This window comes from Pelodiscus sinensis, chromosome 6 (assembly GCF_052426305.1).
Source record: "Pelodiscus sinensis isolate ZL-2025 chromosome 6, ASM5242630v1, whole genome shotgun sequence".
Classification (NCBI taxonomy): domain Eukaryota; kingdom Metazoa; phylum Chordata; order Testudines; family Trionychidae; genus Pelodiscus; species Pelodiscus sinensis.
In genome coordinates this window covers 94,533,650-94,561,361 of record NC_143057.1, presented here as the reverse complement: position 1 = coordinate 94,561,361, position 27,712 = coordinate 94,533,650, and the positions used below count along the sequence as shown (strand labels likewise).

The following is a 27,712-nucleotide window of genomic DNA, read 5'->3' as shown; positions in this document are numbered from 1 at the left end:
GTTGACTATTTGCTTTGTGAAGAACAACTTTCTGTTACTAGTTTGAAGCCTGCTACACATTCCTTTCCTTTGGTGTCCTCTAGTCCTTCTATTATGGGAACTAATGAAGAACTTTTCTTTATGCACCCTTTCCACACCACTCATGCTTTTATAGACCTCTATCATATCCCCACTAAGTCTCCTCTTTTCTAAGCTAAAAAGTCCCAGTCTCTTTAGCCTCTCTTCATATGGGACCTGCTCCATACCCATCATTTTAGTTGCCCTTTTCTGAACCCTTTCAAAGGCCAAAACATCTTTTTTGAGGTGAGGAGACCATGACTGTACACTGTATTCAAGATATGGTGTACCATAGTTTTATACTTCCCCTCCTCCTCCTTCCCCTGGCTTCCCCCTTCCATCTCCCTCTTCCCCGGTTTCCCCTTCCCCTCTCCCACCTCCTTTTCCCAGTCTCCCCAGAGGTTAATCCCTCCCCCCCCCCCAGTTTTGTTAAATAAAGAGAGTTTCTATTTTTGAACACACATGTCCTTTATTTTTTACATCAGGAAGGGTAAGTGGAAGGAGGTGAGGGAGGAATGGGGCACGAGCCCCCGATGGGGAGGACTGGGGTGGCTCTGCGGGCTCCTCGGGGTGGAAGCTCTCCTGCAGGGCCTCCTGGATCCTGACAGCCCCCCCGATTGACCCCCCCGGATGGCAGCCTGCAGCAAATGCAGCCGGGCTGATGGCAGAGTGCTATGATGTGCCGAGTGTGGGCACTCAGGGCACTCCAAGCCAGGACTTCTTTGCTGTCCCTCATCAAGGTAGACAAGTAAGCGGGGAACCCTGAGAACTATCTGTCCGAGGTGGGAGTCGGGTCCCTTTAAGCACAGCCCTCGGATAGCCTGAGACAGCAGCTCCACGCTCTAAGTCCTAACCTGATGCCCTGCTGGCACTGGTTCCGGTCAGCCTTAACTTCGGTTCAGGGTCCACTCAATGTGGACATGCTAGTTCGAATTAGCAAAATGCTAATTCGAATTAGTTTTTAGGTCTAGATGCACTAGTTCGAATTAGCTTAGTTCGAATTAACTAATTCGAATTAAGTTAGTTCGAATTAGTGCTGTAGTGTAGACATACCCTAAGGGAGTGCTGAGTAATGTTAGAGGGGGCACAAATGGGATCGGGGAAAGTAGCCCCAGCCTTGGCCCTAGTACAGCTGCTTGTCTATAGACTTATCAGAGGCGGCAGCCCGGGGGAAAGAGGGGCAGGCAAAATGCTGGCACAGCCCTTGTCCACAGGGAGCTTGGGCCCCTGAGAACAGAAGCTGCTGTGGACCAGCTGCTGATACAGAGGCAGCAGCACAGGATGGCAGGGTCCTCCCTGGGAGAGGATCTGGGAGCACACTGGCTGACAGCCTCCCCTCCAGGGATTATCAAGTAATTGAGTAACCACTAAGATTTTAATTAAACAATATCTAACATCCCTAATGCTTACTGGTTAACCTTTCACATCCCTAGCGTGAATGTTCCCAGCTATAGAATAATTTAAATACTGGGCCTGATCCTGGGACAAGAATCGGTCACCTATCAAAGCAATAACTGGAAAATCATGGGTATTCTATTTAATTAATACACACTCTAAAGATCAGACAGCACCACACTTGGCTCCCTTACGTATGTCCAGCACCAGCTGTCCCCTGCACTTGGCCCCAGCTCCTGAGGGGGACACGCAGACCAAGGCAAGATGAGACAACATAAAAATTTTGGGGACCACTGAACTAGATTATACCATTCATAAAGAAAAATCGTTTATTGGTTTTCACATTGCCTGTGCTGGAGAATCTACCACAACCCTTGATGAATTGTTCTGCTGATTAACTACCATCACTGCTGAAAATGTACAGCTTATTTCTATTTGTAGGATACTTGTAGATCTTCCATTTCCTGTGTCCTCAAACTAAATATTGCACTTATTACAGAATTTTAGAATGTCATGCTCCCAGAAGGGCTGTTTGAATTGTGGAAAGAGAATGAAAGATTTTACAACACCACACAAACTTTTACAGAAAAATTAGCTATGTAGTATCCTAGAAAGATGCTAAATACAAAAGAGATTATTCACAAAAAAATCACAGGATGATCATCAAATAATAATTTAGTCTAAATTAACCTCGCAAATCTAGGACAAATGAAATTACAGCAGTAAAGAATGGATGAAATTATGAGAATTAGCAGAGAACGTGAGACTATTATCCATCATTCATTTTCCTAAAGGAGAAAGGCTCACAGACACACTTACTGTGTTAGAGTCATGGATTTCCATATCTCTTCTATATTTGCCTGAGTTAACTCTTGGCGGTGCACAAGTCTGCAAGCTGGTACTTCTCCTATTGCTATACTGTGACGTTTGAACCACATTTCAGAATTCTGGATTACAAGAGAAAAAAGAAAGAGCATATTATTTTACCTACCAATATTTTGTCAATGATAAATTAGTATAACTTATACATGCTTCCTCTTCCAAGCAATTTATGAACATTAACAAATACTCATAAAATCCTTGTGCAGTATGTGCTGTTTAGATTTTATAGCTGGGAAGCATCTTGGCCTAAATTAAGTCATTTGTCCAAACCCCCTCCAATGTGTTCACATCCTTTCTATAGTAGGGGAGGTGGGGGGGGCAGAACTGGACACAATACTCCAGGTGTGGCCTCACCAGAGCTGAATGAAGGGGAATAATCACTCCTCTGGATCTGCTGGCAATACTCCTCCTAATGCATCCTAATATGTCATTAGCCTTCTTGCTACAAGGGCACACTGTTGACTCATATCCAGCTTCTCATCCACTGTAATATCCAGGTCCTTTTCTGCAGAACTGCTACTTAGTCATTCGGTCCCCAGACAGTAAAAATGCATGGGATTCTTCCATCCCAAGTGCAGGACTCTACACTTGTCCTTGTTGATCATCATCAGATTTCTTTTGGCTGAATCCTCTCATATGTCTAGGTCACTCTGGACCCAATCCCTGCCATCCAACGTATCTACCTTTCCCCCTAGCTTAGTGTCATCTGCAAACTTGCTAATGGTGCAATCCATCCCCTCGCATATACTTTGTGACATTCGGGGTGCAATCCAAACCAATCAGTATCTGTGTCACTCCCCTGTAACCTGGGATGCTCTTTACAATGCCTTGCTGCTGTAGCAACCTGAGTTCCAACATGAATTGCCCACAAGCAGCTCTAGCATGTAAATCACTCTCAAATCTGGTATGCTGCAGCTATCCATAAAACTTGGCTCTTACAAGCATTAAAGACTACCACCGAATTACCCCCACCACATTCCTCGTCCCAAATTTTCCCCTAGAAACATATGGCCTGTACTATCCATCCTCTCCTGGACAGAGCAAATATATCTCATCTGTTATTCCATTAAAGTAATAATATGCACACAACTCGTTACCTCAAATGGAATCACTGACCCTTCAGCTTGAAAACACTAAATTAGATAAAACAAGTTTATTAACTACAGAGGAATAGATTTAGATTGAAGAGCGGACTCAAGTAATTAGGCATGCAAGTTAGAAATGGCTACAAGATAAAACAGTTACTAATGCCTAACCTAAATTTAATTAGATTTTAATTGAAGTTCTCTCACCACATGCCTTCATCAGCCTTAGGGCATGCCTACATAGCAGGGCTAAGGTCAGAATAAGCTACACAACGTCAGCTACCTCAGTTGCATAGCTGAAGTCGAAATAACTTATTTCAGCTTTTGGCACTGTCTACGCAGCAGGAAGTGAAAAGAAGAGCACTCTTCCTCCGACTTCCCTTCCTCCTCATGAGGGTTACAGGAGTAAGAGTAAGAAGTCCTCCAGCTTGACATTATTTCAAAATAAAGGCTTGCAGTGCAGACGCGCATTTTGTTATTTTGGAATAACGTTAGTTATTCTGAAATAACACTGCTGTGTAGATGTACCCTTATTGACCAAACTCTTTACGGCAGGATCCCTCCCATCAGATTCCAACGGCTGCTTCCTTTGTCTCTTCAAGTATAAATCATGTGATGGATTGGGGGGGGGGGGGGTATCTGTCCACCATATATATATATATATATATATATATATATATATATATATATATATATATATATATATATATAGCTTCAGTCCCAAATGAAAACACTCCTAGCTGTTTGAACTTTGTTTTCCCTGTCTGCTTTATGATACTATTTACTGCTTAAATATAAAATTAAGGCAAACACAAATTTCTTCTTTTGTTTAGGACAGACCTCACTTCTTTTTGCTTGGTAAGGACCCTTGATGGAATTCCCATTTTAAAAGATTTACTTAAAAAAAATGAACTGAAAAATGCTAACAATCCTTTAAGAAATCTGAAATAAAAATGAACTTCATAAAAATAACGCTGTATTTTTTCAAAAATGCAATTGTTTAAATAAAGCATGTACATTTTTCCTTCATTTTCCCCTCCAAAAAATGAATTGAGTTACAAACCTGAGCAATACCAGGTAAATTTGCTAGTGTATTTTTATATAGATATAGAAAATCTCTGCAGCTGAGAGGTTTAATTCACAACTCAGGAAGATTTAGAAGCACTACCTCTGCTCAAACTAACAGGCTAAAAACAGTCCTGTGGCTAGCAGTTTGGGCCAGCTACCTAAGTATGTACCTAGGATCTCAAGTAGGGTTGCACTGGGTGGCTAGCATGCACTAGCATGGCCAGAGTACTCTGTTAGCTTTTTGGCTGAGTTTGCACTGCAGCTGTGAGGTATAATTTCCATCTTGAGTAAGCCTACACCTGCTAACTCTGCTTGAGCTAACATGCTCAAAATAGAAGAGATATCTCATCATGTTTACAAATCTTGAAACAATTATTCTGAGGTCTGAACAGTGCCACTAATTTCAAATGAATAGCTTAGATGCCAATGATACATGAATGATCAACATTGTTAACAATTTCACTCATCAAACTACTGGAGAGATTATCAAAATCTACACCTATTTCCAAAGTGTGCATGGGGAACACGTGCTTGCCAGAGGCAGGCTTAGCACAGAGGAGGATTGGAGATATGAATGGCTATTAGCCAGTATGGGTAAGGAATGGTGTCCCTAGCCTCTGTTTGTCAGAGGGTGGAGATGGATGGCAGGAGAGAGATTGCTTGATCATTACCTGTTCAATTCACTCCCTCTGGGACACCTGGCATTGGCCATTGTCGGCAGACAGGGTACTGGGCTGGATGGATCTTTGGTCTGACCCAGTATGGCCATTCTTATGTTACACACACAAAAATGTGTGTGTAAAATAAAATTCTCAGGCCTTTAAACGTACACCAGAAATACAGCAGAGAGCACAATTGGTGTCATGTTTATGATCGGGAGGTGCAACTCAGGAAATGCTGGGATCAGATAGGGTTTAAAACAGAGAGATTCTTCAAGTTCACACAGCACAACAATCCAACACAACCTCTCTATAGCTGTTTCACGTTTAATGCGGAAGCCAGTGAAAAAACTGTTGTTTTATAAGAGTTTAAAAAACTGGTAGGGACCATGAGCAACATTAAAGTGAGCCAATCAATGCAATACAGTTCCAATAAAATGATCATTTTTGTTGTTTTGTTGTTGTTTTAAAATACATTGGTACATAAATGTTGAATATGTAGAGCAGGTGGTGGGCAATAATTTTTGAGGGGGGAGGGGGGGGCCACTCCAAGCTTTTGCAAAGTGGACAAGGGCTGCACTCTTCCATGATATGGATGGAGGAGGAAGGGGGTCTGAAATGTGTTGTAAAGCAGGTTTTTTCTGTCCATGGCCTTTGCGTATAGCCCATCCTGCCACACAAGGCCCCTCACAAGAAACCCAGACTGTACTCAGAGGAGCATGGGAAGCAAGATGCAGTTTTTGTGAATGGAATTTGACCTTACAGGCATCCTGGGACTCAGAGGCATCAAAAAACAGGGAGGTGAGCATGACTAGATAGCGCCTAGCTGCATTTACAGATAAGCCTCATTTGACCGTAGCTTGACCAGTCTTAGAGGCAAGAGAAAAAGAAAACATAAGGTAATAAAACACAACTGTCTCACACTAACCATGCCCCATCTAGTCCTGTCCATGAGGGGATCACGCATACATCACGAAAACTCCTATAGGGCAGTATTGTCATGCTACCTCATCACTAGCCTATCAGGCCCTGCCAAATGCAGACCCTAGCATGGCATTAGACATCAAATTTGTGTGTAAAAGACCCTCAATCCCTTTGTTTGACGGAGGTTCCGTGTATTGAGGGCACGTGTCTTTTTTTTGCCCGGCTAAAGGATTGATCACCCTGAGGCTGCCTCCCCACCTTTTGAGTCAAATATAGGGGTGCACGAGTCCTGAACATGCTCCGAGTTCTAGTGTGTCTTTGTGTTGTTATCGTTGCTGGATTTGTAAGTATTGCTTAAATGTATTAGTTATTGGTTTAATAGTTAAACTGTGTTAATTTCACTGTGTAATTCTGTAAAGTGTATCTAAGTTCTGTTAACCACACTGTGTAAATTGTATAATTTTGTGTTGTATAGTAGTGTTGTATTTAGGTTAAGTATTAGTGTTAGAAACAGAAGCCCCAGAGTTGTTAAGTTGTAAAAGTAGATTTATGACTATGGTTATTTTAGGGCAGCTGGTGGAGTTAGAGGGGCTGGCTTTGGACAGAGTTTTTATTATCATTATATTGGCTTTGTTTTTGTATTTTTCGTTAAGCAAATTAGAGACAGTGATTTGGTATAGTTGAATTGTAATCAAAGAAGTTTGTAATTAGTTAAGTACAGCTAAGTTTAGGGTTTTCTACGCTGTAAAAGCATTGGGCAATTGCTAGTTTAAAAAAACCATTTGCTAATTGTTAGTTTTGATAAAAAAAATCATTCCACTTAATAAAAATCATTTGTTTCACCATCATCCAGTAGTTTTCACTGGATAGTCAGCTTTAACCCTTGAGGCTCCCATCACATCACCGAACCAAAGTGTAACAAAATGGAGGTTGGGTGCAGAGAGGAGCTTGGAGGAGACTAGAGTCTGGGAAGGAGTTTGGGTGAAGAAAGCAGTTGTGATTCAGGGCAGGGGACCGGAGTGCAGAAGTTTGGGATGTGACCTAGGGGACTGTGATCTGGGGCAGGAGATGGGGGTGCCAGATCATGATCATGAGAAATGGCCAGCAGCCTGGGGACTAAGGGGTTAACATACCTAAGCCAGGTAGAGTTGGCCAATAGGAATGTAGGTAGGAATTTCAAACTGGGACAAAGGAATTTTTGGGTTTTCCCTCCTTTGGCTCTAGGGCAGTTTCTCTCCAGCTACTGAGGGAGGGAGACAGAATGTCTCCCTCCAAGAAAAGACTCTTCCCTGTATGTAAGCAGGGTAAAGATTAGATAAATCCATTAGGTTTTATTGTTTTATGGTTTGGGAAATGGGATCGGATGTCTGTGCATTTAAAAATGGGTTTTCCTCTCCTTTGTAACTAAGCTCCTGGCCCATGGTGGGGTTCCTCCCTAGGAGTATATTATGTCATGACTTTTCCATCTAGTCATTATGCTTGCAACAGGAATATTGTGTTGATAATAAAAGTTCTCTTTTTTTCTTTGTATTAACCTGGCATTGGTTAATTTGTGTGTCTTGGTTTTTACTTTAGGGGTGAAATTTCCCAAGTCATCTCTCCCCTGATTTTTCTTATCATTACTTGGGTGGTAGTGGATTTTATCCCCAAAAATCTAGGTTTTTAAGATTTATGGGGGGGAGTTTATACCAAAGCCTGGAAAGATAAGATTTTGGGGTACCTTTGCAGGCTTCCACTTCTGCATTTATCATGCCAGAGTGGGGAAGGAGCCATGACAACGTGCAAGAGGGGAACAGAGGATTTGGGTATGTTGAGTGGGGGGGTGGGGCAGAGAGTTGAGAGCAGGGAGGGGCTGGGGTGCCAGAGGCAGGCTGTGGCCAGGAGACTTACCAACCAGCAGCCAAACCAGCCTGCCTGCCTATAGAGCTAAGGTTTGCAGAGCGTAAAACATTTCCCAGCCAGTGATCCTGCCTGCTTGCTTGGCCATGTGCTTCAGTGAACAATTGAGCAGAGGAGATGGGGCATAGTACTTCTTGGCTGCCTGTTATTCAAACAAGCAGCCCCCATTGACTGGTTTCTGGAGAGAAACCAGCCAATGGGATTGTGCTGGGGGCAGGGTGGCTCCTGAAGCTTTCTCCTCCCCTCCAGTTTTGACACAGAAAGTATGGCAGCTGCATTTCTGCAGGGCACACAGGACTGCGGGACAAACAGAGGAACCTGCCTGGGGCTCCTTGCTGCCTCTGTAGGCTGGATCCGGAGACTTGGTCGGCCAGATTTGGCCCAGAAGCCATGGCCCACAAGCATCTGCCCTGACCTGATGTAGAGTCATATATTCCAAGGGCAAAAGGGACCACTGTGATCATCACCTTCTGTATAACAAATGCTATAGAACTCCCACAAAACAATTCCTAGCCTTTCATTTAGAAAAAAAAAAACTCATTTTAAAATTTGTCAGTGATAGATAATCCACCCTAATCCTTGGTAAATTGTTGCAATGGTTAATTACACTTGCAATTAAAAAAATGTATGCCATATTTAAAAAAAAAATAATAATGGAGATTGCCATCTCCTAGAACTGGAAGGGACCTTGAAAGGTCATCGAGTCCAGTCCCCTGTCTTCACAGCAGGACCAAGTACCATCCCTGATGAATTTTTACCCCAAATCCCTAAATGGTCTCCACAAGGATTGAACTCACAATCCTGGGTTTAGCAGGCCAATGCTCAAACCACTGAGGTATCCCTCCCCCCTTTGATGTGTTGCGCACGGTCCGGCTTGCTCAATTCCTCTCAGCCATTCCCTGAAACGAGAAAAATGAAATATTCTGGAGCGGGGAGGAAGGGCGGGTCATGGAGCACCCACGGGGCACATATCGAAGAACAATCGTTACTTCACAGGGTGAGTAACTTCTTCTTCTTCTTCTTCTTCTTCGAGTGGCCCCGAGTGTGCTCCACTCTAGGTGACTTCGGAGCAGTACTCAAACATTAGAGCGCTCCGGAAGTAAGGTTTTTGAATATGGGAAAGGACTGCCGTAGCCACTGAGGAATCAGCAGCAAATTGGTTTACTATAGTGTGATGCCTCATAAAGGTAGAATGCGAGGACCATGTTGCTGCTCAACAAATGTCTCGGAATGGAACACCTCTGAGAAAAGCTGTAGTCGCGGCTACTGCTCTCGTAGAATGGGCCTTAGGTGAACACAGAAGAGGTTTGTTACGTATGGAGTAACAGGTTGTAATACACGACACTATTAATCTTGCAATCTGTTGGGAAGTGACTGGTTCTCCCTTGGATCGATCCACTAAGGATACTATTAGGTGGTCCAATTTCCTAAAGTGTTGCGTTCTTTCGATATAAAAAGCTAATGCCCTCCTCACATTGAGCGTGTGCAACAGTACGTCTTCCCTCGAAGCATGAGGCTTGGGATAGAAACAGGGAAGAACAACCGGATCGTTGATGTGGAAATCCGAACAAACTTTTGGAACAAATGCTGGATGAGAGCTCAATGTTACCGACTCCTTATTAAACACCGTGTAAGCTGCATTCATGTCATCACCTCCTATTTCGCTCACTCTGCAAGTTGATGTAATGGCAAGCAGAAAAAGCAATTTTGTGGTTAAAAGCTGTAATGGTATTGTAGCTAAGGGTTCAAAGGGGGAGCGTGTCAGAGAATCCAGAACGAAGTCTAAATTCCAAGAAGGTGGTGGTGGTGGTCGTCGTGGTGGGTTGAGTTTCGTGAGTCCCTTCAGAAACCTCTTTGTGATGGGATGAGCAAATACAGAGAACCCATCCTGACCCCGATGAAAAGCACTAATTGCTGTTACATGCACTCGCAGCAAGGCTTTTGCAAGGCCCGTGTTGTGGAGGTACAAAATGTAATCAAGTATCTGGGATATTCCTGCAATGTGAGCATCCCTGCCATCACTGCCACACCACGCTTCAAATCTGGCACACTTTGCGAGGTAGGTCTTTCGAGTAGAGTCTTTTCTGCTTTGTACTAATACTTGCTTGACTCTCTGTAAGCGTGAGCATTCAACCGGACTGAAACAGCGAGCAACCACGCTGTGAGGTGTAATGTTTCAGGTTTCGGATGAGAAAGGGAGCCGTTGTCCTGAGTCAAGAGGTCCGGAAGCAGAGGAAGGGTGTACAGTGTCCTGATGGACATCTGGTGGAGTATTGAATACCAAGGCTGCCGTGGCCAATCTGGGGCTATGAAGATTACTCGAGCCCTTTCTATAGTCATCTTTTCCAGGATTCTGGGAACTAGGACGATCGGGGGAAAAGGCGTATAGTAGTGACGTTCCCCAATTGTGAAGAAAAGCATCTCCCAAGGAGTGGCGTCCAATCCCTGCCCTGGAGCAATAATTGGGACACTTGGCATTGGCAGCAGTAGCAAACAGATCTATTGAGGGGAACCCCCATTGGGCGAAAATACCATGCAGAATGTCCGTGCGAAGTTCCCACTCGTGGTCGTGGGGAAACAGCCCACTGAGCGAGTCCGCAATAGTATTCTGGATGCCCAGCAAATAGGTGGCTGTCAGGACGGTATTGATGCGGATAGACCAGTTCCACAAGTGCATCGCTTCTATACAGAGGGATCGGGATCGAGCCCCTCCCTGTCTGTTTACGTAGTACATGGTGGCAATATTCTCCGTAAGGATTCTGACGGTCATGTTCCTTATATGGGACTGAAAATGCTGACATGCATGACGCACTGCTTTTAACTCGAGAATGTTGATATGTAAGAGCATCTCCTGCAGAGACCAGCGACCTTGAACCGTCATGTCATCCATATGCACTCCCCAGCCAGTAAGGGACGCATCCATTGTTATTTGCTTTGACGGTTGTGGATGGTGAAAAGGAATGCTCACCATAAGATTGGGCGACTTGGTCCACCACTGCAGGGATTGTTGTATATGTGATGGTATCACTACCACCTTGTGAATGTTGTCCTTCACCGGAGTGTATACTATAGTCAGCCAGTGTTGAAGGCAGCAAAAATGTAACCTTGCGGTTTGAACAATAGTTGTTGAGGCAGCCATGTGTCCCAGTAGTTGTAACACTGACGGGAATCGTCAGGGCATACGTCAGGATGTGAACAAGATCTCGAATGGTGGCAAAACATTCGGCAGGTAAGTAAGCACGCGCTGTTCTCAAGTCAAACCTTGCCCCTATGAAGATCAGATCTTGTGTAGGTTCTGGCGAGGATTTCTGCATGTTTACGAGTAGACCCAGAAAGTGAAAAATCTGAGAGGCTGTTGTCACCATGTGTTTGGCCTCTGAATATGTTATTGCCTCTTATGAGGCAATCGTCCAAGTATGGGAAAATTGTCACTCCCAGTCTGCACAAGTGGGCAGCCACTACCGTTAAGGTTTTGGTGAAGACTCTGGGTGCGCATGCCAAGCCGAAAGGTAGTACTCTGTACTGGAAATGTTCTTGACCTAGCTAGAAACAGAGAAAATGCCTGTGTGCCTCATGGATGTAGGCATCTTGCAGGTCAAGGACTGCAAACCAGTCCCCCCTTGTTCAATGACGGAATGATGGCATTTAGGGTCACCATCTTGAAGCGATGTTTCCCGAGGTAGCGGTTTAACTTGTGTAGGTCCAAAATGGGTCTCCATCCTCCTGTCTTCTTTGGGGTAAGGAAGTACCGGGAATAAAAATCCTTTCCCCCGAAACTGACTTGGTACCCCTCTCTATTGCACCGATATTCAGAAGGCGCTGAACTTCTTGCTTCAGCAAATGCTCGTGAGGGGGGTCCCTGAAAAGGGATGGGGTAGGAGGGGTTGTGCGGGGAATGGATAGAAAGGGGATGGAGAGACCAGATTATTCCACCTCCAGTATCCACTTGTCCGCGGTGACATTGGACCAATGAAGGAGGTACTATTTTAAGCCATGGTGAAACAGGTGTAAAGAGTTCTGTGGTACGTTGAACGTGGGAGTCGTTCTTGCGTCCTCGACGGGAACGTCAAATTTGCTGCTTAGGTGCAGGTTGATTGGATGAACGATTCGAGATCTCTTACGTTGAGGATGCTGCTGGAAGCGCTGATTGTCTTGGGGACGTGATTGTGCGTTCAATAAGAATCAATCATACCTCCGTTGGTAAGGATAGTAGTGCTTATGTTTATAGCGAGGTGTGTACATTCCCAAGGTACGTGAAGTGAGTCTTTGCCAGAATGAAGAACTTCGTCAGTGTTACTAGCGAAGAGCTTTTGTTTATCAAAGGGTAGGTCTTCAACTTTATTCTGAAGCTCCCATGTGGTTCCGGTGAATGATAACCAGGAAGACTGCCTCATCGCGACCCCCGTAGCCATGGCCCGTGCAGCCGTGTTGGCCATCTGCAAAGTAGTATTACAGGCTATATATCCTTCTTGGACTATGGCCTTCAGTAAGGGTTTCTTGGCATCAGGAAGATATTGTAGTAGCTCTGTAAGCTTTGAGTAGTTATCAAAATTGTGGTTAGAAAGGTGGGCCATATAGTTTGCGATTCGTAACAATAACTTAGCCGAAGAGTAAACCTTTCTTCCAAAAACGTCCAATTTTTTATTATCCTTGTCTTGGATTGTATTCTTATATTGAGGAGCCTTAAACCTCCGCTGTACCGCATCAACTGGGTTGAGGGTGGTTGAAAAGGAAATCCAGTCCTTTAGCGGGTACAAAATACTTCCTATCAACCCTCTTACTAGTTGGGGCAGTCGATGTAGGAGTCTGCCATATTTCATCTGCCACTTCCATGATGGCCTCATCGATAGGGAGGGCGATTTTTGCCCGTTGTTGCCGCCGCAAATTCTTCAAAAGATGTTTCTTCATGGGAACGTCCGTTAATTGTATTTCTTGTGTGTTTGCAACCCTTTTGAATAGATCCTGGAACTGCTTCAGGTCATCCAAGGGAGATGTGTCATCTGGAACCATTGCTTCATTCAGTGATGACGAGGAACAGTCAGCTGGAGAAATGTGTGGCTGAGGATCTTCTGCCTCGGACAGTTGGCCCTCTTCTGGTTCCGAGCGATCCTGATAGATGGTTAAGTTTTCTGACAGAGGCGATGAAAACAATTGCTGTGGATGCTCAAGTGAGTGTTGCACACCGGGTGATGGACAGATACATGAAGAACCCCTATAAGATAGGGTAGCGTGTCCAGGTTGGGGGCAGTCATATTCAGCCCTATGGTAGCACCCATAGTAATGGTCAGATCGTGCTGGCGAGGTGTATCTGGAGGATCTTGAACTGCGGATGTAGTAGACCCGCCACGGCAACCGCCTAGGTGGTCTATGCCTTGGTGACCTCCTGGGGGATCGAGAACGCGATGGGGAGCGTCTTGTTTCTATATAGACCGTGTCCCCATGGGAAGATCTTCTAAGCACTTGGTAAGATGGAGAAAGGCTATAGTCCCAGTGCCTTCAGTACCTGGGTGGAGAAGGAGATGGTCCTGGAGAGAAGGTAGGCGACAGGGAAAGCACCCTGTAAGTTTATTTTCCCGCAGCTTTGCAAGGCAGTGAAGCCTTGTCAATTTCATCTGCTGGTGGAGAGCTCGGTGCCAAACGTGGCTGCAGTGCCGCTGTATCTCCACATGGGGGTGGCGTTGGCGGTGCCGAGGAAGATCTCGGTGCCAGCAGATCGGACACTGCCAGCAGTGCCGCCCGGGAGACTTGGCAGCTCGGCACCGAGGGGTTTAAAAAGGCCGCAGCTGGCGCCGCTTGGGCAGCCGTTGGCAGGGCTGGCTTTCGCACTCCTGCCAATGCTGACTTCTGCGCAGTTGTTGGAGCCGGTGCTCCTGTCCCTTGCAATCCCGGCTCAGGCAATCTCCTCACTCTAGGAGCCTGTTGCTGTCCTGGGGCATCTGTCCCGGATGCCTTGTCAGGGCATCGCATTTTGGTGGTGGCTGGCAGCGATCGAGCTGGGGACGCCTTAGTCTTTTTCATAACGGCTGTCCCAGGAGACGTTGCCCGGCGTTTCTGGGCTGCTGTGCCAGAGGCAGGGATGGCATCGGACTCTAGCACCTTTCCATAAAGAATCAGCTTCAGGCGCAAGTCTCGATCCTTTCGTGCCCTCGCCGTTAGTTTGCTGCAGTGGGTGCATTTTTGGGGGACATGCATCTCACCCAAGCACCTGACACAAAAATCATGCCCGTCAGATGCCGGCATGGATTCCCGGCAGACTGAGCACTTCTTGAAACCGGGGGACACCGGCATACTGAAACAGCGGGGAGAGAGAAATTGACTATGTACAATCTCTCCTACGCTCATCCCCCTAACTTGCTGCACTGAGACTCAGGCTGTGGTTTTTTTTTTTTTTTTTTTTTTTTTAAACTCAAATAGCCACAGATACTGTCCAAGTCTGTAGAAAAATTTGTTTTTTGCTTTTTTTTTTTTTTAAGAACTGGTAAATTTAACAAAGTAAGGAAGGATAGAGTTCTGAAACTATTTACAAATGTGAAGGCTCTGAGAGAAAAATCGCTGGAAATGAAACTGACAAGAAGGAGCTCTCGTCCGCGACCAAGGGCGGCTGAGAGGAACTGAGCAAGCTGGACCATGTGCAACACATCAAAGGCGCGAACACCGCCTCTGGCAGCCATGCACGCACAGTCTGGCAAACCACGGCTCTGATAGCTCTCCGATTTGCGGCAGCGGGATGGGACCAGACACCTAGAGTGGAGCACCAACGGGGCCACTCAAAGAAGAATACCAAATATTTTAGAAACTTGTAAACAAGAAATCTTACCATCATGAGAGGCTTCACTGGTATGTGTTCTTGAGAAGTGCCAGCTTCAGGAACATTCCAGTCTGGAAATTTAATCACTTCCTTTCTATATGGAGGCCTTGCTGGATATGGCTTCAGTGGTGAGGAAGGAGGAAACCTAAAGAACATTAAAGATAAAACTTTCAAAAAACTTCTAAATAACTTCTAAATATTATGCAATTTTATATGTATTGTTTTCAACCTGTGTCTTTCTATACTACTTAATATGTGGGTACACATATGAATCTATAAGGCTGGCAAGGTATGCCTAAACACTTCTACATATTAGATGTTGACCTTGTGAGGAAAAGTTTAAGTAGATTGTGCTTTCTCATTGAATCAGGTGGGTTGTCACTCATCGGAATCTGTTAGGTTACATCTTCACTGAAGAGATAATTAGGGCTCCTTCTTGGATATTATCCTTCAGATCCTTCTCATTGACATTCAAAACCCTCTTTCTAGGTTAGTAATGCTTTCAACTCTAGTTACCTGGCTCACCTGGAGCTATTGTCTAAAACCCAAGTAAGGATTTCACATGAGTTGATAAAACTCTCTTTGTAGTGAGGATGCATGGCAAGTCATTTCAATTCTGATAGTCCTCCAGTGATTTCCCAAATCCTTCTCTGGTGTTCCTAGAAGACAAGTTTTCCCACACTTCACTGGGAAACAAACAAACAAACAAACAAACAAACAAACAGAGCAGCTCATCATACTGCAGCACAAAAAACAGATTAAGCACCAGTCAGGACACAATAACTCTAATGTGGTTTTGCAGTGGCTGCTCACATGCAAGCTGTAGTAATCCAGATGCTCAGACCCAGCTGCTGATCACCCAAGTTAACTCTGCAATGAAGACATTCCCTTCTAAGCAAAGAGATGGCACACACATGTGGGTGAGATGGCACACACATGTTCTGAGGTAGGACCCCTAAGAGAATCCATCTGGAGAAAAACTCTCAGTGTGAATTCCTTTTTGAATACAAACTAATCCCAGGAAAGAGATGAGATTTCATTTTACCGTGTATGCACTTGTTTTTGGAATCTTGGGAAAGGTGTTTGCTTGTCCAGTCTGGATGCAGTTTATTTTCAAAACACGTACAAAGATTAAAGTAAAATAATAAATTAAATCATCTATGTAATTTACTGCTTATGTCACAACCATGCAACTGAACAATGAGTTGTTTATAATATCTGGAAATCTCAATTTAAAAAGGCTCATTACAGTAATGATCAAATAAATCAAATCTTAAAACATGAAAACCATGTGAAAGAGAAGAGCCTAAGAGGCAAGAATAGTTCTCTGTGAGGACTCTCCCCTCTGGTAAAAGATCTGAAGAAACTTGAAGCATTCAAGAAGAAAGTCTAGAAGGAAAGCTATAGCTAATAAAAAAAATCCATAATTATGAACTGTGATGGGGTATAACAAATCCCTCTTTGGGTAACACAAGGTTAATGAGCTAATATGAGTGTAAGCTGCCCCATCACATCTGACCTTTAAGCATCTGACCTTTAGAGATGTTAAGGACTAGTCAACTCTCCAATGAGCAAATGATTATCGTATAATCGAGTCAACTAGTTGATTTCCCTGTCCGCCCTACCCCCACCCCGCTGACTCTATCAGACAGAGGCAGCAAAGGTGCTGGGAGGGGGGGTTACTTCAAAGCAGCAGCATCACACGGATCCTGTACTCAGGTTCCGTGCAGCGCTGCTGCTTTGAAACACTGTGGGGCTCTTGTGCATTTCAAAGGATAAGTGCCCTCCTGGAGCCTGGAGTCAGCGAGATTTCCTGCTGGCCCCAAGCTGCATGCAGAGTTCCGCATTCCTCCTTTGAAACGTACAAGGAGGGCTAGGGCTCTTGTACATTTCAAAGGAGGAACATAGAAGTGCCTATCAACTAGTCGAGTAGTTGATGGACTTTCCACCAACTATCTGACTAGTAAATTACTGATTAGTTAACATCCTTAATTTGTAGGAACCCAAAAAGGGAAAGATATAATATTGTTAGTGGACAACCAGAAAGGAGAACAGAACTCCAGTCTTCAGCTCCTGGTGAGAGGCTTGACAGAAGGCCAAAGATTCTCAGGTGAACTGGAAGCATCTCCCAGGAGGAAGAGAAGTCTCGTTGCTGATCCACCTATTCAATGGGACCATTTCCCTATATTAATCTGTGAGCCCATATTATGGTCCCAGGTGGGGTCATAGCTTAACAGAAGCATGTGTGGTAAGGTACTTTTTCTTCACACTGTGAAGAATTCATTCGGGGGGGGGGGGGTCACTGACAACCCAAAAAGGGCAGGCTGTCAAGGCCCTAGCTCTTTACCATTACTTTAGTGTAATTACTTCTATTCCCTTCAACAAAGAAAAGACAAACTTTCTAAATGGCTCCACACCACATGCTACAACAGCAACTACCTCAACCCACCGGATAATATTGTTAACCTCTCCACCTACAAACTCAATCCAGCAGAAGAGTCTGCCTTATCCCGGGGTCTCTCTTTTTGCCCCACATCCCCCACAAATTGGATACAATTTTGTGGTGACCTTGAGGCTTTTTTTTTGCCGCCTCCGCCTCCGAGAATATTTCCAAACCACCACTGAACATCAATCTGACCTACCAGATCCCCCCTATCAACACCAAAGGAAAAATAATTCTATATGGACTCCCCCTGACGGTCGGAATTACAATCTGGATTTCTATATACAAAGCTTCCGCAACACACAGACTGACATTATTCGCAAACAACAACAAGCGACACAATCTCAGCCACGCTGAACACTATGCCATCCAGAGTCTCAAAAACAACCCGGGCATTATAATCAAGCCAGCTGACAAAGGGGGTGCTGTGGTCATTATGAATAAGGCCAACTATAACCAGGAGGCAACCAGACAACTCTCCAACACCGCATTTTACAAACCTCTCTCCTCTGATCCCACCTCGGAATACCAAAAGAAACTACACTGTCTCTTTAAAAGCCTCCCTACAGCTACTCGGGAACAAATCCACAAAGAAACACCTTCTGACCCCCGACCAGGATTGTTCTATCTGCTTCCCAAAATCCATAAACCTGGACACCCCATCGTCTCTGGTATCGGCACACTCACTACTAGTTTATCCAGCTATGTAGACTCTCTTCTCAAACCCTACACAACTAACATGCCCAGCTATCTCCGAGATACTACTGACTTCCTAAGGAAACTACAAAACATTGATAACCTCCCCAATAACACCATCCTTGCCACCATGGATGTAGAAGCTCTATATACCAACATCCCACATGAAGACGGATTACATATCCCAGAGGACACCACTGCCAGTCTGATAGCAGACCTATGTAACTTTGTTCTCACCCAAAATTATTTCCAGTTTAAGAACAACTTATACCTCCAGATCAGCGGCACAGCCATGGGTACACGCATGGCCCCACAGTATGCTAATATCTTTATGGCCGACCTAGAACAATGTTTCCTCAACTCCTGTCCCCTTTTATCCCTTCTCTACTTACGCTACATTGATGACATCTTTATGATCTGGACGCATGGCCAAGAAACACTGGAGACATTCCACAGAGATTTTAACAACCTACACCCCACCATCAATCACAGCCTGGATCCATTTCCTGGACACCACAGTACAAATCAGCAATGCAAAATTAGACACCACTCTCTACAGAAAACCCACTGACTCATACAGTTACCTACATGCTTCCAGCTCCCATCCAGAACACAACATATGATCCATCATCTATAGCCAAGCCCTTCGATACAACCGCATCTGCTCTAATCCCACTGACAGAGACCAGAAACTTCAGGATCTCTACCAAGCATTTATAAACCTCAACTACCCACCCAGAGAAATAAAAAAGCAAATTGAAAGAGCTATATTGGAGTACCTTGAGATCATAGTGGAGACCTTTCTCCTAAGCTTTCGTGAGAATACATGCAGGGAGCCAAGCCTCAAATAGTTGCTCAGATGAAGGATGCTGAGAAGCAGGTAATTGACTAATTGTGTAGTCAATACAATTTTTCCGATACATGCAGCCTGGCTCCTACTACATTTAAACTGAAGAGCCACAGCAGGGATAGGTTCCAGACCCAGTACAAGCTGGAATGGAGTAGCCCCAGATCATTACGAGGTGTACCGGTAGTTCGGAATAGGAAGCCTAATCCGAACTACCTAGTTCGTGCCGCGTATAGCCGCGGGCACGGAGTCCGAACTAGCGGACATTTAAAAATGGCGGCGCCCGGCAATATGCAAATGAAGTCCAGGAAATTCAAATCCCAGGCTTCATTTTCAACTCCGGTTGCCTACATTAACCACCCTAGTTCGAACTAGGGTGGTAGTGTAGACATACCCATTGAGACTTCATTTCCTGTCTGATGTGCTGGGGGCTCTGCTCGTCTCCTGCCCTCTGAACCCCCGGCTCCCATCACCATCTGGGAACCCTAATCAGTGTGAGGGCCACAGAGTGGTGAGGTCCCTCTCTCCCCTGTGATCTCCCTCCGCCCCCACTACCTCTCTAAGCATAGCCTCCTGATCCTGCCCTATGTAAATTGTTATATGGTTAGTTAGCCCTAACATTTGTAATCAGTTTCAATGTAGATTTAATATTTTAACTGTTGTGTGTGTTTGGCTATATATATATATATATATATATATATATATATATATATAGCCGGCTTTTGAGCCGGCTCCCCCCAGCACTGGCTCCTGCTCCTCCCCACCCTTGCTGACTTTGATACAGTTTCACGTGCTATGGGTTCTGCAATATAAAGCTAAGATTGTCTTTATGCTACAGAGCCTGCAGCAAAGCCTCCCGGGCAGCAAAGCTGGTAGTCCTTGCCCATCCAGCTCCCAGAGAGGAAGTTTCCTTGGCTTGCTGCAGCCAAGTCGCCTCCCCAGGAAGCTGAATGTAACTGTTGCAGTGGAATAGCATTATGCAAGGTAAAATCCTTTCAGAATAGGGTTATCGGGAAGCATTTTTGAACACACAAATCTCCCAAAACAATACCATCACCATAACCCCTCTTCAAAAGAATCTTTATGATCCAGAGACATGGCAAAACCGGCAGGGATGGGTTAGCAGCATCCAAAGAAGGGCATGAGTTCTGACCACAAGTAACAAAAGCCTCCTCCACACCAATTTCACAACTCCAGTTATAGATTGATTAATAATACAGTTAACCTTTCTCATCCCTAGACTGAGGATATTAACTGGTAAGCCTCACCCTTAATGGTTAAGGCTTACTGGCTAAAGTTGACTGGTCGGGCCCACCTCAAGCAAAATGCTGCCCCAGTTGTCCCTCAGGAGCAGCCCTCCTGCCCGACCCCATTTAATCAGTTAACTGGTTAAACAAAGTTTAACCAGTTACCTAATTAAATGAGATTTTACATCCCTACTCAACATTAATGTAACATTTTGATATTTCTTGAACCTTCAGGGGGTAACCGAGTTAGTCTGTATAGAAAAAAAAACAAATGGTCTGGTAGCACTTTATAGACTAACTAAATATGTAGATGGTATCATGAGCTTCAGATGACCGCAGTTCTGAATTACCATGGCTGGGGTGCTTTTTTTAAAATTGTGTCTGTATAATGCTCTCTCCCCCTTTTTTTCCTAAGCAAAGATCTTTGATTCGTCTCTATTGTTTCAGAATTCCCACTTCTGCCTTCCCTGTAGTCCCTGCTGCCCTTTCTAGTTAAGTCTAGATTCAGGAAGAGCAAAAGCACTGGCTACGAGGAAATTAAACTGAGCAAGCCAACTCCTGGTAGATTAAGAATAAACAAGGGTACCAGTATAGCTTGCACCTCTAAAATGCAGTACTCTCTGGTCTGGCAACATCTGTGGTCCAGCAGGACCACAGTTGCTCCTGAACCAAAGAGCCTGGGAGCCTAATGGCAGGACGGCCAGTAGCCTGGTCAGGCCTGGGGTTGGAGGAGCTCCACACCAGTGCTGGAGCTGGCACCGGGGCATAGAACCCCGGCAACCCGCAACAATGTGGAGCTAGGGAACCTTGGCCACCTGCAGAAGTGTGGAGCCAGGGACTGGAGAACCCCATCCACCCATGGCAGCATGGAACTGGGTGCCAGAGAAGCCCAGCAGCAGGTGGCAGTGTGGGTCTGGAGGTGAAGAAACCTGGTCACCCACAGCTGCCAGAGCTGGAGGCTGGAGAATCTTAGCCGCCCACGGCAGTGTGCAGCCAGGGAAACCTGGCCTTGCACTGCCATGGATAGCCAGAGCTGGGGCTTGGAGAATCCCAGCCGCCCATGGCAGCCCGGAGGAGCTCTGCCCCTGGCTTTCCCGATTCAGCTGCTGGTCAGTTTTAGCAGCGGCTGAATCGGGGATGCTGGGGGCAGAGCAGCTCCAATGGTCCAGCTTCCCGGAGCACTTCCAGGTTCCTGATGGTGCCGGACCATCAGGAGTGCTGGACCACTGGAGTTTTACTGTATTACACCTCAATTCCATAGGAAAATTCACATTTTTCCATAATATGAAATATAAAATCTTGCTGGTAACAATAAAAAATAAAATAATCTGTCATTTCTATTTAAAGTGTATATCCTTGCTGAAACATTGAACAGATCAGGGGATCTTTCAGGAGCAAGCATTCTGCTATAAAATTAATCTAATAATTTTCTCCCCAAGTCATCTAATTCCTAGACATAACTGCCACATATGGAAGTATGAGGGATTGCGGGGAAATAGGAACAAAGAGAGTCCATCCCTAGGAGCAAAAATATGATACATTTTAATGAGTCAAATGCCATCTGCACAGTCAATTTATAAAAAAATTCATTTGTGAACTAAATTGTATAATTGAAGCTGTATTTTCATTTGACATATAAAACACTCAAGTCTAGTTCAATTTATTTGTCCAATTCCCTCTCCCATCTTTTCATCTGGGTTGTTTTCCTATCATTTTTTTCCCCATACAAAATTATATACATCTTAGAAAGTAACCCTTTTGTAATCTTCCAGTTTGCTGTGGAACTTCTCAAATGTGATTTAAGGTCAAGATCAAGGAGTCATATCCAAAACTTGACTATAAAATATTTTATACATAATCAATGAAAATATGGGAGCAGTATATCATACATTTCTTAGTATGAATTCAACTTGTACCAAGGAACAGCTGTCCAAACAATCATCTCAGCCTTTCCACACAAATAGCCCCTTCGATATTTCCTAGGGATAAATCCCTGGTTATTAATTCAAGTAACTATGGAAGAAGGACTCAGTGACAGGATCTTTAAATATTGTCCTGACATCCTAAAATGGTCTCAGTGAATAATGTTTAATTTTTGGCAACCTACATTTCTTTTTAACCCAACAATGAAGAACTATATATGGTCTCCAGTCTGGTTTGTCTTGTACCCAGTGTATGGACAGCTGGAGATCTTTCAAGTGGCAGCTTTACTGACATGCAAACAGAGACTGCAAGACTGTCCAGCACAGTGGCAAAAAGTAACTAATTAAAAACAAGTGTCATAAGAATTCCAGAAACTCCCACACAAATATCACTTTAGAAGACAAAGGAATACCAGAAATTAATTTATTCATACACCTTGTCAGGAATATGCAAGCCAATAGGTGGGGGGGGGGGGGGGAAGGTCAGGAAAGCTATAATACCATGATGGATAAGGTAACAGCTTCATTTTCCAGTTAAAATGAGAATTGTCACTGAAAATCTACAACTTATAGACCAAACTACAAATCTTCAATTCCAAAGTTATTTCCATCTGAACAGATGATGAATATGAAAACTGGAAACCCATAAAAGGCAAGCATCTAAATGCCTTCAAAACCAAAACCCTTAGAAAAATACAAGGTAAGAAATGGAATTAATTTGTAACAAATGCTGAAGATAATTAGCAAGTTCATCGACTCCCTATCTCTGAAGTTATCCAGAAAAGACATCAAAATATTTGCTACATATTTTAGGAATGAAGCCAGAACTAGCACCATGGCAAGTATGCTATTGGGCAGCCGGAGAAACACATAAAAAGGACTAACTGAAAGAATCCCTCCATTTAACACTATTCAAAGAGGGTAAAGTCACAGGACTAATGGGATGTTCAATAATGGCTAGTACGCTGATCAAGTAGTCAATGGAATTTCCATCTATTAGTCGATAAGGGGATTTGCTGTGGCTCTGCTTTTTAAATGTAGTAAGAGTCACCAGGCTACATTTAAAAACAGAGGCGCAGCGTTTCGGACCTGGTGTGAGTCGAGACTGCTGTGCCTCTGCCTCTCCGCACTCTATAGAGACAGTGCTGAGGGGGACCAGCTTTTAAGCTGGCTCCCCCCCCCCTCAAGACCAGCTGCTGCTTCCCCCCCTTTCACTACTCGACTAGTCACTTACATCCCTACATTGAATAAAGAGAACTAAGAGAAGTCCAGAATACACAGGGATGGCAGAGTCTTGTTCACATGTTAAGTGATATCCAATAGTGCAAGAAGGATTCGGGAAACGCTCATCTCTTCTCTAAGGTGCTGGAAAAAAGTGTCCCCCTACAGAAGCTCCTGAACATCAAAGCTAAGTAAGAAATGTAGGGGGCTGAAGGACAAGAAGTAGAGAGAAAACAGGAAGAGACTCAGAAGAAACAGCAGAGTTATCTAGAGATGATTTGCCCAAATGCCAACGACACATGAGGACCAATACTTCTTAGAAATGTAGCTAGGTTTCCACCAAGGGAAGTATTTGAGCATATATAATCAATCATATGCTTAAGTATTAATCAGTTGGGAACTTGAGTATAGATTTGATTTATTTAGTAAAAATATTGATCACAGTAAGCAAAAAACAGGTTAGTATACTACAGACTATTCGGGAGTTACTAGAAACAGCGTAGATATGTTGTGTCTGAAATTTCATTTTTGAGCAAGGTTTCTTCATGTGATATTAGCAATACTGTATAATTGTGATATCTGGTTCAGCTGAAGAACAGGGCTATATAAAAGATAACAGGTAAACATGTTAAGAGATAAGTAGATGCACAAAGTAAGCAGGTTGTGAACCCCCTCACTAATGTCATTAATTTCCCTTACTTTCCCAAAAACTAAATTCACCCAGGATATATCATATAGTGATTTACCTATATAAATGGCTGTCATCCTCAAAGTCTTCCTTTCCCCATCTTCCTTTGATATCTTCAATAACATGATTTTTCAGAAATTTTTTAAGCAGCTGAATTGTTTGATTACGAGTGACTTCTGGGCCAAAGTTTTGGTTATGTCTGAGCAGTTCATGTAACCAGTCTACTGCCTCTGAAGCTTTGAAGCAACACTCATAGTTTTTGAAAAGACTGCGATGCCTCCGTAATGGCATCCCTTTACGAAAGAGTTCAATCGTCTCATTCCACTGGAAAAGAGGAGGGGAAAGAAATACAATTACAAACGCTCTAATAGTAATCTTAGAGGGCAAAACGATGTTGTATATGAAATCCATACCAATATAATTAAGAGTGTTTGTTGACATTTATTTTGTATCCATTAAAACCAAACTGCAAATATTCAGGTATCAGAGTTACTAGACACAACCCAATTGATCCAAATTTATGCTGTAGGTCTGAGGACTAAAACCAGTAGACAAAATGAAAAATATCTGCACTGCTATATCTCCAATGCTATGTGCCCAGCAAGTTAACTGTGTTCAACAGATTTATTTTACTTCATGCTCTAATGAATGAATATCCTCTATCAACTCCTCATTTAACACACTCTGAAAGTTATAACTTCAGATATATCTACATGAGAAAACTATACCAGCTTAACTTAAAATCAGTTTAAAAACCCATGTAGTGAAAACAATGCAAAAGCCTATGAAGAAATTCTGTTTTGGAGCAACTTACTTAGGACTTGGCTTAAGGACGTTAAGGACTAGTCAACTATCTGATAAGCAAATGCTTATCAGTCGACTAGTCAATTCCCCCTCCCTTGCTCACTATCAAGTAGAGGCAGAAAAAAGGGGGGGGAGGAAAGGGGTACATCAAAGTGGCAGCGCCGCACAGTTGAGCCCAGGATCGGCGTTGCGGTGCGTGGAATCTGGGGTCAACTGGGGACTCCCCAGCTGATCCCAGGTTCCACTGACATGCTGCACGGAGCCCAGGATCAGCTGAGGAGTCCCCAGCTGACCAGGCTCCGTGTGGCATTTCAAATTGGCAGCGTAGCATAGAGCCCAGGGTCAGCAAGGGACTCTTGTGCATTTCAAAGCTGGCACGCCACATGCAGCCCGGAGTCAGCTGAAAGGTGGTAGCTAGGTCAATGCTGGCCCAGGCTGCCCTCTGAGTTCTGCATTCCTCCTCTGAAATGTACAAGAGCCCCAGTAGGGGCTCTTGTACATTTCAAAGGAGAAATGCAGAAGTGTCTATTGACTAGTCTACTAGTCAATTAACCGTTACTTAACATCCTTAGTTTGGATAAACTAAAAATCAACATAACCCATCCTTAAACTGAAACAGATGCAGAGGAGTTCACAGCAGTTCATTTTAAAACCAAATCAAAACACACAGATTTTTAGGCCCAGTCTATAGCTGTAAGACTCAGATCACCAAGAGCATCACAGTTATGCCCACCTGAACCCCCAAAACAGATATTCTTCTATCAGCCTAGTTAATATGGCCTGGGGAAAAGAGTTACTACGCAGAGAGAGACTCTGTGCTCCTTCAGTTGCTGTAGCATATACTAGCTTTAAGGCCAGGTCTACATTTAAATAGTTAAGCTAACCAAACTATGTTACAGGGATGTAAAAATCCACATGGCTGTGTACCAGTTAAGCCAACCTAACCCCCAATATACACTGTGCAAGGTTGGAAAAACTCTTCCATTGACCTAGCTTCCACCTCTCAGACGGATTAACTCAAGTGACTCTTGTCACTGTAGTGAGTGTCTACACTGAAGCACTACAGATGCACAGCTACAGTTGTGTTGCTGAGGCAGTTTGAGTGTAGACAGCCTCAGTTAAACTGGTTTAAATTTGTGCATTTTGGAAGAGTTCACTACAAGTCACTTTAGGTTTTGTTAAACCTTAAAGATCCTTCTTGGTGTCACTCTTCCTTTTTCTTTCCTATAAAAGCACACAGTGTAACAGACCCAGGGGAAGAGGAATCAGTTTGGGCTGTGACCTAGACAACAAAGCAGGGGGGGAATGGATAAGCCTTTTTCAGTATTTTTGAGCTCAGAGCTAGGAGGTGAAGCTACTGGACTGTGATCCAGGTAGAGGCGATTTGAGGCCTGGGATAAAAGCGAGGAGGCAGGAAGAAAGGTCCCAGTAAAGGGAGGAACCAAGGAGACTCCAAGTAGCAGCCCTGGGCAGGCGGGGGTGGTCAGGACACGGCAGGCGTAGGCGACTGGAGGGTGGGTGGGGGTGACGAGGGAGGGCTCGGAGGCCGGCCAGGGGACTAGTGGCAGGGGGCCCCGTGGGGAGGAGCTGAGGGCGCGAGGTCGGGAAGGGGAGCTCGGGTACCCCTCGGGGAGGGGGTGACGAGGGTGAGCGGGGGGGGGGCTCTGCTGAGCGCGGGGAGCTCCGGGGCAGGATGCGGGGAGCTCTGGGAGGGGGCTCGGCACGAAAAGACGCTGCGGGACCCGGCCGGGGACTTACCAGCCGCGTTGCTCGGTAAGGCCCGGGGCCCACCAGTGGCGGCTCCATGGCCCGGTCAGCCCGGCCGTCTCCACGGAAACCCGCAACACACACGCCAGGGCGGAGCTGAGAGTTTGAATTAGGGTCCCGACAGCGCCGCCCTGCTATTGGGCCGCAGAATGAGCACGTGAGACCTCGCCCCTCCCTGATTGGTGGGGCAGGGCGCAGGCGATACATTGGCCAGGCTGCGCCTTGGCTCTTAGTGCAACGCCGGTGCAGTCTGGGGAGGGGGGGCAGTGGGGGAACGTGGGAGAGGGGTGCTGGGTGGAGACATGGGCTTGGGGGGCGTGTAGTGGCAGGAGGCTGGGGGATACTTGCGGCTTCACGCTGAAGTTGGGGGTGGTGCCTTACTTCCTGTCTGGCTGACTCCTGCTCCCAGGGTGAGAAGCTGGGGCTAGGTCCTGTCACCCTCAGAGCAGACCAGCTGAGAGGCACTTTGACATCTTGCCTTACCTGGCAGGCTGGGACCAGCAGGATCCAGCAACTGTGGATGCCAAGGCGGGACCAGTCTGTGCTCACAGAGAGATTGGCAGCCAGAACACAGAGAAGGGGCTGGTGTAGTCTCAGAAGCAGCTCCTCTCCAAGTCTCCTTTTGCTTCAACTCCCGTAGCAGTTACTGACATACTAGCACATCACTTTTGGTTTCTTTCAGTTTCTGCTACTCATGCAAGTATAACTGGTCCAGAGGGGCCTTTTGCATCCTCTGGTCCAGGGGAGCTAATCCATACAGATGGGGGTTCACTTAGTCACCACTACACATGGCCTGTCCCCACGTCATACAGGCTTGATTGCAGGGGGTTCAAGAGTACCTTGTGAATACCAGTTGCAGTATTTTTTTTTTAGCAGTTTCAAGTTGACACCTAGCCAAAATTCCCACAACCTCTAACTGCTCAAAAAAATACTGAACAAGTAGCCCAATTCCATGGGAAAACTGTGAACTCAGCAACATCATCTATTCAATGGCTCCTTTGGGTGAGCAAGAGATTTGCATGTGTATTTAGTTGATGAGTTGCACAGTTCAGAAACCCCATCCTCTGAAATCTCAATGGGCATGTCTACACTGCCACCCTAGTTCGAACTAGGGTGGCTAATGTAGGCATTCGAAGTTGCAAATGAAGCCCGGGATTTAAATATCCCAGGCTTCATTTGCATCTTGCCAGGCGCCACCATTTTTAAATCCCCCTGGCTGTGTCTAGTTTGCACCCCTTTTCCGTAAAAGGGATGCAAATTAGACACAGCGCAATTGCAAATGAAGCGGGGATTTAAATCT

The 27,712-nt window shown here is 44.9% G+C and overlaps 1 protein-coding gene across 1 annotated transcript in view; it reads right to left on the bottom strand.

Moving 5' to 3' along the window:
• The window catches only part of DEPDC1B (DEP domain containing 1B), a 47,857-nt gene extending 21,314 nt beyond the window's left edge, over nucleotides 1-26,543 (bottom strand). The window contains exons 1-4 of the mRNA XM_006112660.5: nucleotides 26,404-26,543; nucleotides 23,900-24,165; nucleotides 14,787-14,922; nucleotides 2,272-2,399 (exon numbers count right to left, since the gene is read on the bottom strand). Coding sequence (XP_006112722.3) covers nucleotides 2,272-2,399; nucleotides 14,787-14,922; nucleotides 23,900-24,165; nucleotides 26,404-26,451 — 578 coding nt within the window. The 5' untranslated portion in view covers nucleotides 26,452-26,543. The remainder of the gene's footprint in view (nucleotides 1-2,271; nucleotides 2,400-14,786; nucleotides 14,923-23,899; nucleotides 24,166-26,403) is intronic.
• Between the last annotated feature and the right edge of the window lie 1,169 nt (nucleotides 26,544-27,712).